Raw genomic sequence first — 19,280 nt, 5'->3', positions numbered from 1 at the left:
CTGGGAGACAGGCAAGCAGCAGGGCCACCCCACAGTGAAGCACCTTTACTTTAACTACTTTATACATTAGACTTTCATGTAATACTTTGTTTCAGTAAACTTTTTGTAGCTCGGTGTCTTTTAAAATTCATATAAATATATAGGAAGACAAGTGACTAATGAGAGAGATGTACTTATAAGGTTCCCCAACTGGATATAGTTTGCACCCCAAATTCCCTTTCACATGGTGGTGTGGTCGAGCACCTGAGTGGGCAGAGTTCTGCAGTGCTGGTAGCAGCAACCCATATCTAAACCATGTTTCTCATGACACACCACATTAAGGATATAAATAGGATAATAATAGTAGTAATAATATTTGGCTAACTGTCAATTATCCTAGGAGCACCTTTGTGCTGTGGTGACTTCCAAGAATAACAAGTAATTCAGCTTCTTGTCTGCAGTGAAGAATGGGAACACTGAGGCTGGAGAATCAAGTGGGACCCAGATCAGGAGGTGGACTTGTTAATTAAGTGAAGTCATTTGGGCTCAGTTCTGAGGGTAGAACTGAGGTAGCATTAGCAGGAAGGTCAGGTGGCCATCAGAGTTTCTGCCAGACATAGCTTCCCCGCCTTTAGAGATGCAGGTCATCATTTTAAAATGTAGAGAAGAATCCATCTCTGAGTCCTGTTTAAAAGGCAGATAAAAACTTTAAACACTGTTACAAATCTGTAAATTGTTGAACTTTGGTTCTATTAAGGACCTTTGAGATTCATCATTTTAAAAAAGTTTTCTACCAGAGAAACCAATATCATTTTCAATATTGACTTCATAATAAAAGCAAGAAACTTGCGCTTAACATACAAATATTATCTATGATAATTTGAATGTTCTCACTTTCTCCTAATAACTTTTCCCGAAAATGATGGCAAGAGTACTTTGTTTGTTTTAACTTGGCTCGTCTTTCACAACCCAGTTTAATCATTTTACAGGCTTTCTTTTGAAATGGGCTCGATGGTCAGAGAATAGTGGCATATTTTTACCATTTTATAACATATGCAAGAGACACCTTTAGTGAAATGTGTACATCAAATTTCCTTTGTGTGCCTTTTTTCCCTGATGAATTCAGTACCAAAGTATTGGTAAAATAGAACCTTATTAATTCAAAGCAAGGAATGCCAGTGGGACCATAAAACATCTGAATTATAGAATAATGTTTAGAGAAATCTGTTTTATTATTTTAAAACAGAGTACTTACTATGTACTAAGGTAGAAATAGTGTTAATAAAAGGAAAGTAGTAAATAAAAAGTTTTCTATTGAACATAAAACATCATAAAATCTTAAAGTTGTATTTCATTCTAAATGAATTACTATTTCCTTCTAAATGAATTACTAGACTCATTTGTTATAGGAAGCTTTGTTTTTCTTGAGCTCTTATATTAAGATCCTCACTGAAAGGTTTAACATGAGTTAATTTTTTTTTTAAAGAAAGAAAGATATTTTGTGCCTGAATGGATATAAATTTTGTTTGTGGTGTATGAATTAATAGATATTGGAGGATATCCATTCCCTACTAAATACTAAAGTATTTCGTTACTTATTTCCTAAAGAATGATACTGGCATGCTCATCGTGGCATTTTCATTGCCCATCACAATCTTAACCTCCACCTAATGTTCAGCTTCTTTTCTAGACTGGGATAGACCAAGGAACTATTCCATAGACCTCCTTTGCAGATTCAGCTTATCCTTAGGCCATTTCCAGTGCTAACAAAACTGTTGCTCAGGACTTCTCTAGAAAGACCACCTAGTAAGCCCTGTCTAAACTAGATGCTAACAGATGATATAACAGCAGAGCAATTACCCTCGTCAAAAGAGGAAAGGCCAAAGGCAATGTGACTTACCGGTTTCTAGCTTTAAGCCATTCACTGTAATGCTAAACTCCCATATTATAATCCCTTAATTTGTATTAATTAAAATAAATTCTCCAGGTTTAAATCCCTGTAAAATATCTTCTACTTTTATACCTGGGTGTTAAAGGTTGCTTCAATTCCTATTTTAATTTTCCAACTTAGGAGTCCCTCTTTCTGACATTAATAATTAACCAGTAAACTAATTTACTCAAATTCTTTAAGCTGGGTGTATTTAAAAGGAGAGTTACTTCAAAAAGGTTATACCCATGGTTTACTGCTGTCTCCAGCCATGGGCCTTTGGGGTATATTTTGTTTTTTAATCTTCCTGAGGAAGAGTTGGGGACAGGAACAAACGTAAGTACAAGAACCCATCTTTATTTTCAGTGTATCTTAGTTGTGATGAGTGAAAAGTAAAATTAGTTGACTGAGTTAATTTGAAAATTACTTTCTACATCTGAGAATACCGAATGAATAGTCTCATCTGAATGAGAAAGTCATGGAAGTATTTTGATTTGATGAATAGCTAACAACATGACAGTTTTTATGGGATTGTTAGTTTTTAAAAATTGCATAAGTGATTATTCAAATTCCTTTTGAAAAAGCACAAAATAAACTCTAAATAACAAACTTTCTTGTGATTTATTGCTTATTTATATTAAGTGCATAGTTTTATTTGTTTTCTATATATTGTGCATAGTAAAACAAGGGTTACTTGGGGCTTAATTCTAATAGTGATTTGAAAAACTATTGTAATTACTTTTATATTTATGAGCTCATTCTTCACAATGTTGGGTATTATTGAAATACTGTGTATTTTAAACAATGTCTTAAAATGCTGATCTTATATCTAGAAATAGCATCATTGAAAAGAAATTGGAGAGTATCTAAATTGAACCTACTCATTTCACATATGAGGATAAGTGCAAACAGGGGAAGTGACTTGCCAGAGGTCACACTGCTAAAGAGACAGAAGCAGGACTAGTATTAAGGACACCTCTTTACCATTTCAGTTTTTTCCCCAGTTTGTCATAAGTGTATAAATATGTAAACTATATTATGGATATAAATCTGTACTTAGGATGTCATAAATCTGATTTTCTTACATTGCTACAATTACCCCAGTACCTTTAGTAGTATTTATTTGTTCATTTTTTAAAAACAAGTGGCTGAAGTTCAGAGAGATTGAGATTAAGTGGTAGGACTAGGACTAGAACCTGGGTCCCCTGATTCTGAATTCTTTCTACTACACTATACTGACCCTAATGAGCATTGCCTCTCTTTATCTTGAAAAAAGAAGAGTGTACCATTTGCATTCTAGTGGGAGAAGCAAATAATGAATGAATGAATGAATGAATGAATGAATGAATGAACCAATGAGTAAATAAGGTCAGGTGGTTATTAATACTATGAAGAAAAAAGCAAAGGAGAGTAATAGGATAAAAAAATGATGGGGAACATTTGAAAATGTGGACAGATAAGGTTCTTTTTTTTCTTTTTCCCCATCACCATTCTTTAAGGGACTTACACAAAACTTGAAGGAAGTAAGAGAGCAAGCTTTGTAAATATCTGGGGAAAGAACATTCCAGGTAGAGGCCAAAGTGACATTTTTGCCCCCCTGCAAGCTCAGAGGCCTGCTCCTTTGCAACTATTGAAAGAAAATAAGAAAAAGTATGAAATTCTTTAGATTAGATTGTGCTGCTACTGGTAAATCGATAAGGACCAAAATACAAAGGGTGGTTCCAGAGCCATCTTTTAGAGAGTTATAAACACTGAATATTTTATGTTTCACCACCATTACCACATAGACAATTCAAAATTAAAACAATAATAAACCAAAAAATATAAAATTTCTAAGAATACTAAAATTAAAATACCTTTTTTCCCCCCCTAAATTTGCAAAACTCTTGGTAAATTCAGTGTAGTACAGCAATTGAAAGTGTTAATTCAGGAAACAGGATACTCAAGATTAATTCCTAATTCTATAATTTATTAGCTATGTGACCTTGGGCGAGTAAATAATCAGTTTTCTCATCTGTAAAATGAGGGTAATAAGACCTTCCTCACAGAGTGGTTGTAGCAACACTGAGTTTATATATGTATAAAGTACTTAAAACAGTGCTTAGCATATTGTAACATTTCTGTAAATGTACCTTATTATCATCAAAACTAAAGTTTTTTTATTTTCTGCTGTTCATGGGTAAGTACATGGAGAAATCAGATGACGGTTGGAACTCTAGAGATTCTTTTCTCTGTTTCACAATTTGCCTGTAAATGGTTCCAAATTAGTTGTCATGTAGAACTGCCAGATGTTTTAAAGGACTTAATTGCTTCCAAATTAATTTCATTGTTACTAAAGACTTCCTGATTTGAAAAGACTTTTTAAATATAATTTTGACAGGAGCCTGCAATAATTCTGCCAGATGAAGTGATGAGCTCTTAGGCCCCTTGAATTAGTCAATAGTTATGACCTTTTGAGTTGAAACACTTTTTTTCTAATAACAGAAGTAGCTCTCACTATTCAAACTATTTACTTTGTGATATATAATTAATAACCTAGTTTATGTTTTTAAGTTTTAATAAACAATGAAGAAAATCACATATTTAAAAGATTTTATTTCAAAACATAGATTCATTTTCATTCTTGTATAATCACATGAAAAATAAAACTGAGGTAACAGCCTGTGTGGTTGTGAACAAAGCTTGTAACTTTGATTTCCGTTTAACACAACCGAGACCTGAATATAATAGCCCTTCCTCATCTACTTATAAGCCTAGTGACCTTAGTCAAATTAACCTCTTATCACTTGTAAAATAAGAAAACAATAGTATCTACATCTCTGGCCTAAAAGATCAAAAGAATTGTATGTAAAGTGCTAATACAGACTCACATATGACAACTAAGTTACTGTTGTCATTATTATTTACGTATGATTGTGATTGTTTGCTCTCTAAGGACTCTATAACTACTTCCATTTTCAAATGTATTTCTCCAAGCTCACTTTTATTCTATCCTTTTAAAAAATCCCCTCACTAGTATAACACCAATACTTCTCAGATTACTTTCTTTAAGATAATTTAGTGAAATTAATGAATCTTAACATTTATTGAGTTCTAAGCATGCTAAGTGCTTTCATATACATAGTCTTATTTCATCCTTACCACAACCTGGTAAAGAAGGTGATATTTTCACAGTTAAGTTATTTTAGTCTCAGAAGAGTAGTGACTTTACCATGGTTACTCAGCCAGTAGATGGCAGGGCTAGAATTCATTAACTATGTTGCTTTTTTCTTCATCGGCAAAAATAGTAACCCTATTTACATGTTCTAGTCAATACCAGTAAGTCTTCCTTTGCTGTAGTAGCTCAGGAAGGTGCTATTACTACCTTTCTAAATGTTAACTAAGCCTGCCCAGCATGACTTAGTGGTTGAGCCTCAACCTATGACAACTAAGTTACTGTTGTCATTATTATTGTATGATTGTGATTGTTTGCTCAACCTATGAACCAGGAGGTCAAGGTTCAATTCCCAGTCAGGGGACAGGTCAGGGGACGTGCCAAACGGCCAATCAGTGATTCTCTCTCATCATTGATGTTTCTATTTCTCCCTCCCTCTCCCTTCCTCTCTCTGAAATCAACAAAAACATATGAAAAAATAAATATTAACTGAATCTCCAGTACATATTTTTCAAGTCCTAATTTCAAGCTATTTCTTCTTGGAAACGATGCTGAAATGACCACAGATCACAAATTTTAATTTAAAAATAACTTTTAAGTTGAGAAAATACGCCTAATTTAAATTGGATATCTCCAGTGAGACGAAAAAAGTCAGAAGCATAACAAAATATGTCATATAGAAATACCAGTCCCTCTCTTTTACTGTTTCAACAGGTATGTCTTATCAGCACCAAAAGTTTTTCGGGTCGGAGCATCTGAAAATATTGTAATTCAAGTTTATGGATACACCGAAGCATTTGATGCAGTGATCTCCATTAAAAGTTATCCTGATAAAAAATTCAGTTATGCTTCAGCCTCTGTTACTTTATCCACAGAAAATGAATTCCAAAACTCTGCAATCCTAACAGTATGTATTTATCCTTTATTTTCTTTAAACATACAGAATATTCTCAATAAAATATGTTCCAAGTTTGAATGTTGATAACATAGAGATTTGATCATTTATACCATCATACCTTTGTGTGATTATTAGATGATGTATGTCAGTCAGTATTGATAACATGAAGCAAACAGAAAATTCTTAATAGGAGAGTTGTGTCTATTTTTTGAGCAATGCATGTAAATTGTAATGTTTTTATTGGAAAATAAAATTGCACTGATGTGTAAATATTTGAAAATGATTTGGAAGTACTTGTTTTCTGTGAAAATTATCATTACAAAGAAATAGAGAAATATGAATATACTTATTGATCTGTAAAGCATTGCCTACAGAAAGCCATAGGTGCTATTGGACATTTGTTTATTTAACTTCCAATACTCTACAACTATAGTTCCCAAAACTAATAAATTTTTGATTTCTGAAGTGAATAGCTCTCATTGACAGCCTGTAGTTAATAGAAAAAAACAACCTTGATCAAATAACTTTTTCTTCTATCAAGATATTATAGTATAGCTTGGTTAGGAAAGTGCTTGCAACTCATTTCTTATTAAAAATTCTGATAACTTAAAATAATTTTCATACTTTTTATCTATTCAGCTAAGTCAATAAATATAACCAAAATATTATTTTAAATTCCAATAAAAATTCAAAAATCAAGAACCAGAAAAATCAAAGACCTGGAAAGGGCTTGGGGGTTCATTTATACCACTGTTTCTTTAAAAGTGAGTTCTTTAAAAGGAATTAAAATTTGAAATTGTATAGACTTTAAAATTATAGTTATATTGATTTTTTAGCCATTTTTCATTTATTTTGAAAATTTATTTTGATTTTATGATTATGTAAAAATTATAAGCATAAGATTATACATAATTTTAGGTTTGTACATATTTAAGTAACATTGTAATAAAAATAATTTTTATTATATTATAAATAATAAAAAGTCAACATTGGAAGTCCTCCAGAATGTAGGAATTTTTTCATTAATTTTTTGGTGGTAAGTGCTCTAATCTCTTAACAAATACTTCACTTATTAGCTCTATGAAGAATTAAAATTCAGGCCCTGTCTGGGTAACTCAGTTGATTAGAGCATCTTCCTCACATAGACCAAGGTTGCAGGCTTGATCCCCAGTTAGGGCACATATAAGAAGCAACCAATGAAAGCATAAATATAAATATCTGGTACAACAAATCAGTGTTTTTCTCTCTTCACTCTCTCCCTCTCTCCCCCTTTCTCCTTCTCTCCCTCTCTCCCTTCCTCTCTCTTTCTAAAAGAGAATTAAAATTCATCTCCCAAAGTGTTATTTTCAGTAGATACACTCATATCTGATGTGACTCAGGGTAGCCACTAGCCACATAAGGTTATTTCCTTTAAATTTAAATCAATCAGATTTAACAAAAATAAAAAATTCAGTTCCTTAGTCACATTAGCCACATATCAAGTGCTCAAATAGCCACATGTGACTGGTGGCCACTGTATTGGACAGCATAGATAATAGAACATTTCCATCATTACAGAAAGTTCTGTTGAACAGCGCTAACTTGGATGGTTAATTGGAAAGTAGATTACAGTGGAGAAATCATAAAAATTGGTGCATATCTTAAGCATATAATTTTATCTTAACATTATAAGGTATCTTTATTTGCCAATTGTTTGATATTGTGCCAAGGTCTTTTCTTTAAGTGGAGGCCCACTGATTGTAACACCAAATCTTATTATGTGCCACACCTTTAACAGATCATCTTTGTTCTACAGTTTCTGTTTCTTTGAAGTGGGCAAAGAACTTAGACACTTGCAAAGAATCTGAGTGCAGAATCTTTATGGATTTTTAGTGTTTTCCAAACTTTTTCTACTTTTTCCAAAAAAAGTAGAATCTAATTCTACAGCAGTTGATTTTAGTGATTAACTTTTATCCTGTGTCCAAAGCCTAAGTTTTCACGGAAGTACTTATTTTATTACTATTTATGTATTAAATTTGCATATCATACAATGTAAAGTGGATAATTACAATTACTTACAAATAATGGAAAGCATGCAGTTCAACTTGTGGGAGAAGAAGGATATAGATATACAGTGTCCTGACATCAGCCAGGCTGTTGAAGGGAGGAAATAGAGACCATAGGCTAATCCAGCAAGCTGATGAAGTGAAAGTTTGTTAACAGAGTTTCTATAACTTAAGTAGTTTTACTAAATGCATATAACATTTAGGAAACACTTTTAATTGCGTAAAGCTAAATTTTGGTTATGGTATTTAACACTGAAGGGCTTTGGGCAAAATTTATTTACTATTCTGACTCCCCTACTGCTTTTTAAATGATTAAATACACATACTTATTTCTCCCTCTAATGAGATTACAGTGGTAATTAGAAAGTCAACATGTTTTATAACTTTAAAATTATTATTACACTCTTTTTCATCAACATTTTCTGTTACAGATACAACCCAAACAATTGTCTGGAGAACAGAATGAAGTTTCACACGTGTATTTGGATGTTGTATCAAAGCATTTTTCAAAATCAAAAAAAATGCCAATAACCAATGACAATGGATTTCTCTTCATTCAAACAGACAAACCTGTTTACACTCCACAACAGTCAGGTAGAGTATAAGATGCTTCTTTTTCCTGGGGAGGACAATTGACACTACTGTAGAGCTTTTTAACACTTGAAATTAAGTGGGGATAGGATTTCAACTTGTTTAAAAGAGTCTCAATTCCCAATGACTTTTACACTTATAAAAACCATGTTAATTTTAAATGCATATGGAAATTGCTAAACAATTAAATAAAATTAATTTTACACTTACATTTTATTTTTAAACATAAATTTTAAATTCATATGTAAATTGCAAAATCAACAGTTACATTGTCTGCCCCATCAGTTATTTCTGTGTAGAAAAAAGTTTTTTAAAAATTGTGAAATGTTGTGTTATATCTTATTAAACAAGTATAAGATGTAATTGCCAATATAATTTTTGCAATGGGAAAATAATTTATTATAGAGGCACATTCATTAGAAAAGTATTACTTTAGAGCTAATCCTCAAGTTCAGAAAACAAATCTAACCCTAGAAGATCAGATGTTTAAGCAAAGAATAAACTAGATCACAGAAATATATGAATATTATTTTTCTAAGGGGAATCTACCTAAAAAAGTTCCTATTAGAGCACTGTTTTATATTCATGGTTCTTCTGTTAGAGAGGGAAAGGGCAGGATAGTCCGTCAAAACTCTGGAGTTGAAGAATGACTGGACTTATTCCCAGTGAACCAAAAGTAAAATACAGAAAAGTGTGAATGCTGCCCAAATATTTTCAAGTGTCTGCAAGTCTTTGATTCTTCCATATCTCGCTCTCATCATCAATGACTTCTGAGCACATTAGAGATGGAATTATGAGAGAACTATGTGTGGGATGGGGAGGTTATGGAGTTTTTATAATGATATCACTGATGAAGGACAGGGGAAAAGAGGCAGACCCAGCCAGCTTTGTTGTAAAACTTTTCACTCAGCACATGTTTGCTAAATGTTGTTTGATGGTGATGATAACAATAGTGGGATGGAACAGGCTACCCCATTACCATTTCAGCAGGAGCACCTGTTATGATCAGCTCAGAAAGGAAAGGCCTAGAGAGGGTGGAATATTGATTGCTCTTGATTTGGACAGAATATCATTGTCAAAATAGTACCATCTCTTGACTCAAACAATATGACTTGGTATACTAGAAGATAGTCTCTGCCCATAAAGCTTGGGTCCTCTTGAACATAACCATGCTGAGAAACAATTATATCCTTGCCCTGTCCTTCAGTATTAGAGGATTCTTCATTAATTGGGTGTTATTGACACTACCTACCACTTAGGGTCCTCAGTCTTTGTCCAATAAGTAGTCTGATATCCAGAGCCTGGAACTTTCTTAGCTATCATGGCTTTCCTTAAGAACAGACTCATCTATTATTTCTCTGTCAGGACTTTACTGTAAGAAGATTTGGTGTCTTCACCTATTCTAGTCATAGAGGAAAACTAGAGAACTTTCCTCTAGTTTCCACTAAGCCGACTCTGGAGCCAAATTGTCTAAGTTCACATCCCAGCTAGGGCTGTTATTAGCTCTGTGACCTTGCGTCAGTTACTCAACCTCTCAGAGTCCCACTTTCCTCATCTATAAAATGGAAATAATAATAGAACTTACCTCATGGAGTTGTGAGAAGTAAGTGAATTCTTATGTGTAAAGCACTTAAAACAGTGCTTAGCACAGACTAAGCACAGGGACAAAGTGTTTTCCATTATTTAATCTGTAGAGTAACACAAAGCCTTATATATACAGAAGAAAAAGAAATGCTTAAAAATAATTCTTTTAAAATTGATTGAATCTTGCTATTTATAGCTCTAATGTCCTGATACACACATTTAATCTAAAGATCCTTGAAGGACTTTTAGTAAGCATTTTTAGGATAAAGCTCAAATCTTCAAAGCTTTCTAGGATAAAGGACTTTAGACTGTGGACCAAAATCCTTCAGTTCCATACAGCTTGTGTCCTGCCTTCCCCTCTAGCTTCATCATCCACCGTGCTTCACCTCACCTGTGGACACCAGCCAAATTGACCTCTTTTCAGTTGTTTGCTCACACCATTTTCCTATCCATATTAAGGCCTGTGTACCTTTCTGCCTGGTACATTCATGCCCCTCCATTGCCTTGTTAACTCCTACTCAACCCTTACATGTCATCCCATAGAGGGCAGCCCTCTCTGACCTCCCTGACTACCCTCCCAGACAGCCAGGAAGTGAACTTTGTAGTGCCTGTCATTCCTGGATTTTTACATATACTTGTGTGATCACGTGTTTACCTCTCTCCTCCACTCCATTAGAAGACCTCCATGTCTGATTTGTTTCACCACATATCTCCATGCCTAACATAGTACCTGCACATTGAAGGCCCTTAATACTTTTTTCACTCAAAAGCTATAACTTTGGCACAAAAATTTATTGATGATCTTGCCTCCGATACACCATTGCTCTGGAGACATAATTAATTTTCTAAGCTAGACACAAACTGGTTACACAGTAGTAGTCATAGAAATAATAATAATAAAATAGAAATAATAAACATTTTTGATTAGTTATTATGTGCCAAGCTATGCAAAAGCTTTGTCTCATTTAGTTCTCACAGCACAATGAAGCAGATGTGTTTGTTTAAAAGGTGGGGATCTAATAATTGACAGAAAGAAATTAATTGAAGAGAACTAGTCATTATTGAGCCATTAACATTATTCTTTTTTTAAATATATCTTTATTGATTTCAGAGAGAGGAAAGGAGAGGGAGAGAGAGAGAGATAGAAACATCAATGATGACAGAGTCATTGATAGGCTGCAGCCCGCAACCCGGGCATGTGCCCTGACAGGGAATCAAACCCGGATCGCCTAGGATCCTAGGTCGACGCTCAACCGCTGAGCCACGCCCAGCTGGGTGAGCCATTAACATTATTCTTTTAACAATGAGAGGACAATTGTAGGATCTGGCTCAATAAATACAACAAAACCATGCAATTCAAAGTTTCCTTTAGCAACAATAAGAGCTAATTTGGGGCATTGTAAGAGTGTATACTGTCTGAATCAAACTACTTAATTTTCCATTAAAATCTTCAAGTCTAATATGAGACAATATATTACATTCCTATATAACCATGCGGTAGACATTACTATTTTGCTACTATGAAATTCTTGATAAACAATGGCCTAATTACAGATGTACCTAATTTTATACTATATATGTGTTCTAAAAAAGTTGTATGTAAATATTTTTTAACAAAGTGAAATGTAATCTAAATTTATTAGAATTGACTCTTTAAAGGAATCCAAAAGGGTTCTCTTTAAAAGAAAAGACTCATTAGTAATTTATATATCTGTGGACTAACTTTTTCTTTCTTTTAAAAGTGGATTTTGGTGTATTGATGGTGCATTGATTTATTTTAATGAGACTCAGCTCTTTTAAGGATGATTATTGTTAAAAACCAAAATATTCTTGTAAACACAACAGAGTTTTTGATGCTATCAATTATTCTTACAGTAAAAGTTAGAGTTTATTCACTGAATGATGACTTGAAGCCAGCCAAAAGAGAAACTGTCTTAACTTTCACAGTAAGTATGTTATTTATCTAAATAATAATTTAACTCATTTTTAGGATAAGATACATTATTTCATAACCCTACCCTAATACCATACTGATTCATTCAATGCTCAGTAAATGGTGACTGAACACTTTCTGTGAGTATAACACTATAGGTCTATACCTCTTAAATAGGCACATGTAAAGAACTCATGAAAATTAAATCTCAACAACTTATGATTTTAAACTAAATCATTTAAATATATACTTCATGATTTCTTTCTTTAAGAACATCCATCAATCACTAAGAATTAATTGAATACCTATTATGAGATTTTTTTATTTGTACAATTCAAGATAAAGAATTATAATCCATGGTACTTACAATTAAGGAACTTAGAGTTTAGTAACTAATATACTAACACATGTGAAAAATAGTGCTAAACCACGATATAAAGATGAGCAGTTATCAACCTTTTATTAGCCATGACACACACAACAGATGACATGTACATGTGCAATAAACTCCCATGGTCTTACCCAGTTTGTGTTACAACCCTACAAAATTTTTGTGGGGAAATAACTGTTCACCTATTAACAGTAGGTGTATTAGTAATCGTCCTTCACTATAGCCTGCAGCACCTTTTCTCCTAATTGTACAGTAGGACAAATGACACATAAGCTCAGAGGGAAGACAAAATAAGGATGAGGTTGAAGGATGATGTAATCCTTTTCTGGAATAGAATAGGTAAGGGAAAGCTTGACCTGGGTCTTAATGAAAGGAATATCCATAGGTTTTTTAAAAATAATGAAGAACTCCCCATGTAATATATAGCATGAGTTTAGCTATGACAGCAGGAAGAAGTAAGAAATGAGGATAGTGCATAAACTGGCTGACTGATGTCAGAAGTCTCAAAGAGAACGAAGGAGAGGCAATGTCAGCTCAAATGCCCTTTTTCTGTCAGAAAATACTAGAGCATATGCACAGATGCTATTTATTCCACCTCCTGTCCCTCTCCATGGTTGAACTTGAGTGATGCAGAATCCTGACACCACACGAGGAAGAATGGATGTCAGTTGTCCTGTGTAAGAGCTGGCCCAGGAAGAGAGGATTGAGGAGTCTGATCCCAGACCAGTGAGGAGTCAGTGTACAGAGAGTGTCCTGAAAACAGTACTCGAGAAAGATCATCTTAGAAGCACTGTGCACAGTGGACTGCAGGGATAAAGATCGGCCCAGAAGATATTTAGTTTCAATTCTAATTCTTTTTCAAAATGGACCTATGTAACTCGAGACAAAAATACCTTAACATCCCAACCATGAATTTCACAATCACAGCATATAGTGGTAAATGTCTGGGTTAAGGGCAGACCAGACCCCTACATGTAGTACAAAGAAAATAAGAAACCTCATTTCAACAGTTTTCAACCCACACACAATAGGAAGCTTATGAGGAAACTTTATGAAAACTTTAAAGTTTGTTTAACTATTTTTAATGTTTTATCAAGCTAATAAATGCATTTTATAGTATATTTACTTTGGAAAACCTCAAATGAACAGATAAGAAATTTAGATTCTGGTATCTATAAAGCCTATAAGTTCACATTTGATTAATTATAACATCAGTTATTATTAAACTTCTTTTTTTAGTTATATAAGATAGAGTTGAGTCTCATCTAGATAACTGAGACTAGGATACATGGATATTTGTTAGTAAATATTTCTGTAGATCAAAGATAATATAATGAGTTAATTTTTAATATGTGCTTTGTGCTTTGATGTTGTTTGTTTTTATTCAAAGGATCCTCAAGGATCAGGAGTTGACATTGTAGAAGAAAGTGATTATACTGGAGTTATCTCTTTTCCTGACTTCAAGATTCCATCTAATCCTAAGTATTTTAAAATATTTTTAAATAAAGTTTTCTCTAAAAAACACATCTGGAACTTTTAGTGGCAAAGCCAATCAACAGTCAAATGGAGCCACCTAGTGTTAACAAAGGGTGCCAGTGTGAAAGAAATAAGGATATGCAAAAATTTTTAAACAGTCATGAGAAGCTAGACTGTTTCGAGGTGGGTGGGGAGGGGGCATTTCCCAATACTTCTCACCAATCTGCTTCTGCTTTGCACAGAAATTAAAACCTGGAAGAGGAAAGAACAGACCCCAGGCTTCTCGCCCCCCCCCCCCCATCAAAACCATCAATCCTCCATCCTTTAAGAAAATCTAATAGACTGTCAGTCTAAAAGGCTGGTGTGGACCTATGCCTTGCTCTGAGAGTCATAAAAATATTACTTTTCTGCAATCTTTTCTGCACAGACTATCATATTTCAAGAGGGGAGATGTCTTCGGAGCTATTTCTTCCATTTGGCCTCATGTTAAAGGATTTAAGAATATGTTTAGCCCTGCCTGGTATGGCTCAGCGGTTGAGCGTCAACCTTAGGATCCAGGGGATCAGGGTTCGATTCCCGGTCAGGGCACATTCCCAGGTTGAGGGCTCAATCCCCGGTTGGGGGCGTGCAGGAGGCAGCCAATCAATGACTCTCATCATTGATGTTTCTATTTCCTCCTTTCCTCTCTCTGAAATCAATAAAGATATATTAAAAAAAAAAAAAAGAATATGTTTAAACAGAATCCAATGTAAAAAATACTTAGTGAACACATTCCTAGTATGTACAAAATACAATAGGAATGAGACATGTAAAAGAGAAATGAAGAATCTGCAGCCCCTGCCTTCAAGTTGTTTAGAGTAGGACAGATAAGATAGGTGCACCTACAAGTGGCTATAGTATTACTTTAAAGCAAAATCTTTTTATGGTCATTTTTGCTCTGCACTCTAGAAGGGATTTTGCAGTTAATAGTAAATTAACTGTACTGAAGATTATCTAGAAATTTGTATTAAATTGGGGAATTTAAATAATTTATTTTTAAATTGTATACTTTCTTGAAAATATTACATGCTCAGTAGCACAGAATTGAACCTGTTTTATAACTATTATCATTTCTCCAGTTGTTATTATTTCTTCATCTTGTGCCATTTGCTCTGTGACAGTTATGTGTCAGCCATGGTAGCTTCTTATGGCCAGTACTTTCCTTCCCCAATACCTTTGCACATGTTGTCCCTCTGCTTAGAATGCTCTTCATAAGGCTGACTTCTTCCCATTCAGTAGAACATAGGATAAATGCTCCCTTTTCAAAGATAAATGCTTATAGACCCTGGACACATGATCTAATGTAGTCCCTCTCTTTCTTTTATTCTTGAGTTTCTTAGTAGCACTTATTTCAATTTTGCAATTATTTTTACTTGCCCTTTTATTCCCCACTAGACTGTAATCTCCTTGAAGACAGGGATCATGTTTGTATTGCTCACTGTTGTATCTCCAGCACTTCAACATAATGGGCACATTGAATTAATGATGATGATAATATTAAATTTACTGATTGCATAACCAATATGCAAAGTAGATATTATTTTTCCCATTTCACAAATGAGGTTAAGCACCTTCCCCAAGTCCAATCTGATAGTACATGGAAAAGTAAAAATTTGAACTCCCATGGACTAAGAAGATAAGAGACCCCCTTTTAAAAAAAATCTTCACCCAAGGAGTGACAATATTTTTCCATTGATTTTTTTTTAGAGAGAGTGGAAGGAAGGGGGAGGGAGAAAGCGAGAGACAGGAGAAAGCAAGAATCATCAGTGTGACAGAAATTGGTCGCCTCCCACACTCACCCCAACATGGGATGGGGAAAAGACCTGCAACCCAGGTATGTGCCCTTGATGGGGAATTGAATCCGTGACCCTCCAGTGCACAGGGTGACTGTCTGACCACTAAGCCATGCTGGCCAGAGCGAGAGACCCTTTTTCTTGTTTATTTTTATTTTTATTTTATTTTTTAATTTTTATTTTTTTAAAAAATATATCTTTATTGATTTCAGAGAGAGGAAGGAAGAGGAAGAGAGAGAGACAGAAACATCAATGATGAGAGAGTCATTGATCGGCTGCAGCACACAACCTGAGCATGTGCCCTGACCAGGAATCGAACCCCGACCTCCTGGATCCTAGGTCAATGCTCAACCACTGAGCCACGCCCAGATGGGCATATCTTGTTTATTTTTAATCTCCAGTGTTTAATCCAATGCTCAGTAAATATTTTCGACTGAAGGTTTTTAATTAAACCCAGGTGATTTTCCTCTTTAAATAAACCATACTTTGTCTCCAGTGATAGCATCTTTTACATGAGGTGTGAATTTTATCATCCGGATGGGCTTGACCTATATTATATGTTTCTAGAGACATTATTATGAATTTCCTACTATAGTGTAGATTTTAATATTATGTTAGTATAATTGCTCCAAGATCAAGTAAATGCTCAAGTATCATAAACTCTTCAATTCACAGCTACTGGCAGTATTAAGATAAAATACCTGAAAAAAATAACACAATATATGAAAAGCTAATTAATAAACAGTTTCTGATACCCTGAAAACACTCAATTATTCCAGTTTTTTGCAAAGAAAATATATTACTTAGGCTATAGACACCTTTACTTACTTTTCCCTCCTTAAAATAAGGATTGATTAGATTCCCTCTGGGTAAATTAAAAATACTTGATGACTTCTGTAATTTTAAATATTTTGCTTTCACAGATATGGTGTGTGGACAATTCAAGCTAAATATAAAGAGGACTTTTCAACAACTGGAACTGCATATTTTGAAGTTAAAGAATATGGTAATTTCTGACAAAAGTTTACCTATAAAGAGTTAGTGTTTTTGTAATAATTATTTTCAGTAATAAACTTAATGCAAAATCACTCCCTGAAGATGAGACAGCCTGCTGGTTTGGTGAGAAGTACTGGGGGAGGGCATGGGAGTGCTTGTCCCAATGTCTAGGCTCTAGTTTCAGCATGCTCTGGGTAATCTTGAACAAGCACACCAATCTCTCTAGACCTATGCTCCTCGTCATAGAACCTGAAGAGACCTAGCTCCCTGAGGAGCTTCACTAGTTAAGGCCTTTTTCCAAAATTACGACTTTAGGAGAAACTTAATCAGAGATGAGGTGAGTGGAACTCAGAAAGACTAATACATGATTTACTAAAGTCATTACAACTAAGTAGTGACAGAACAAGGACAACCATTGGATTTTCTTTCCTCTAGTCCAGTGCTATTTGCCTTCTGGTGCACAAATCTCTCATATATTTATTTGGAAATTAAAATATTCTTATTTTGAAATCAATCATGTTAATGGACTAATAATTAACATATAAATAGCTTAATTTTTCCATTTTTAATAGTTGTTTATTAGATCGAGTATTTGTGTGCTCTGATATCAAATTTAACTTTTTTCTGCTTGAAGTCATTGTTTAATCCCCCAGGAGACTCTTAATATGGAAAGTAAATACACAAATTTTAACAATTAACAAACAAAACAATGACAAATTTGTTACAATTAAACTTAATTTTAAAGAATATAGGCTTTCAATACATATAATTACAACCAACCTCCCTTCCTCCAAGTGTTTTTGCTGCTTCCTATATATATCTAAAATTCATCCACCTCTTATTACCTGTGGCTGCCCTCATCGGTTCAGCGCAAGTCTCTCTCCTGGATTACTGCAAAGCCTCTTGATTGCTATCTCTACTTCCAAAATCTTCTCCCTTGGCTTTAACCAAAATAATCTGGAAACGCAAATCTCATATTATATCACTATTGAAAAGTCCCCAGTGGCTTCTCATTCCTTTTATAATGAAAATCAAAATCCCTATTTTGAACTGGCCTACTGCTTCTTTAGTCTCATTTTATACCACTCTTCCCCTTGCTTCCCTCCAGCAGTGGGGACTTTATGCATGATGTCCCATCTCCCTAGAACACTTTTCCCCTCTCTCATTGCCTAACCAATTCTTACTCACCTTTCCAGTCTCAATTGAAAAGCCATTTATTAAGAGAAGCTTTCCCTGAATTCTCTTTCCCAAGTAGGATTCTCTGTACTTCTTCATATCTGGTTTCATAACTGTGGTTTAGGTGTTTGTGTAATTTTTTTTCATATGCCTGTCTTCTCTGCCTGACTGTGAGCACATTAAGGACAGAGTTTGTGTTGGTTTTGTTCACTGGCATATCCGTGTTGACAGTAGTGTCCCTGCTACATGGCAAGTGTGTATTAGATGAAAGGGTGAAATATTTCCTTGCACTTCATATCCTGAAGAAAGCACATGTGCCTGGATCTTTGATTACATAGGAATGCAGTCCAGAGCAACAAATTGCATTGTTCTTTTACTTCTAGCCTTCACCATCTAGAAAACACATGAGCCATATCTGAAACCAACTATCTCACTTATATTTGTGTGCCAGTCTTTGTCCACAATATCAGGGTCACTCAGTCACCCAATTTTCTATTAACTGTTGTGTAGGTTAATAGAATTAGAATCCATAAGCCCTGGTACACAGTCTGAGTAAGTATAAAGAGAAGACAGTGACATTTCAACAGATGATATTGTATTCTCTTGGGCAACCAAGATACCCAAAAAATAGGGGGAAAAAACAACAACTCCTTTATGTTCTAATTTTTAATTTTGCATGGATATTATTTCTTATAGTTAATTATAAGCTTTCTCTTTTTGATGAGAGTCAGAGTTTATGCTGGAATTTTGGGGACTGTGTGGATTGTATCTACTGGACAAAAAAGAGAAATACCAAATAAGCAAGAAGTTTCTGTTTTCCATTTAATAAACATTTATTATGTTTAAGACTTATGAGAAGGGTGAGAGGGGAAGATATACAAAGATAAATAGAGAAGTCTTTTTTCAAGGAACTCACACTCTAGTCAAGGAAATAAGCAATTGCCTATAATAAATGTGGTAATCTAAGTATAAACAAAGTGCATCTGGTACATAGATAGTTGGACTGACCTCTGATTGGTGGAGTGGGAGGCATCCCAGTGATGATGATGTTGTTGTCATCAATGACGATGATGACAGCTGGATGTTGTACTAAAGTTACATCAGCTATACCAGAAAGGAGGCTGCTGTAATTTAAGTGGTAATATTGCCTTTTTATTTTTATTTTAGTGTTGCCACAGTTTTCTGTCTCAATAGAACCAGAACATAGTTTCATTGGCTATAAGAACTTCAATAATTTTGAAATTACCATAAAAGCAAGGTAAGAAAGTTATTTATTTTTCATATTATCCAGCTAAATT

At 34.3% G+C, this 19,280-nt stretch overlaps 1 protein-coding gene across 1 annotated transcript in view; it reads left to right on the top strand.

Moving 5' to 3' along the window:
* The first annotated feature begins 2,124 nt into the window (after positions 1-2,124).
* C5 (complement C5) overlaps positions 2,125-19,280 on the top strand; it is a 75,111-nt gene continuing 57,955 nt past the window's right edge. The window contains exons 1-7 of the mRNA XM_081152380.1: positions 2,125-2,242; positions 5,775-5,967; positions 8,435-8,597; positions 12,054-12,124; positions 13,893-13,984; positions 16,734-16,816; positions 19,150-19,240. Coding sequence (XP_081008506.1) covers positions 2,178-2,242; positions 5,775-5,967; positions 8,435-8,597; positions 12,054-12,124; positions 13,893-13,984; positions 16,734-16,816; positions 19,150-19,240 — 758 coding nt within the window. The 5' untranslated portion in view covers positions 2,125-2,177. The remainder of the gene's footprint in view (positions 2,243-5,774; positions 5,968-8,434; positions 8,598-12,053; positions 12,125-13,892; positions 13,985-16,733; positions 16,817-19,149; positions 19,241-19,280) is intronic.

The sequence above is a fragment of the Miniopterus schreibersii genome (genome assembly GCF_964146895.1).
Source record: "Miniopterus schreibersii genome assembly, chromosome: 11".
NCBI lineage: Eukaryota > Metazoa > Chordata > Mammalia > Chiroptera > Miniopteridae > Miniopterus > Miniopterus schreibersii.
This window is presented reverse-complemented; position numbering and strand designations above follow the sequence as displayed.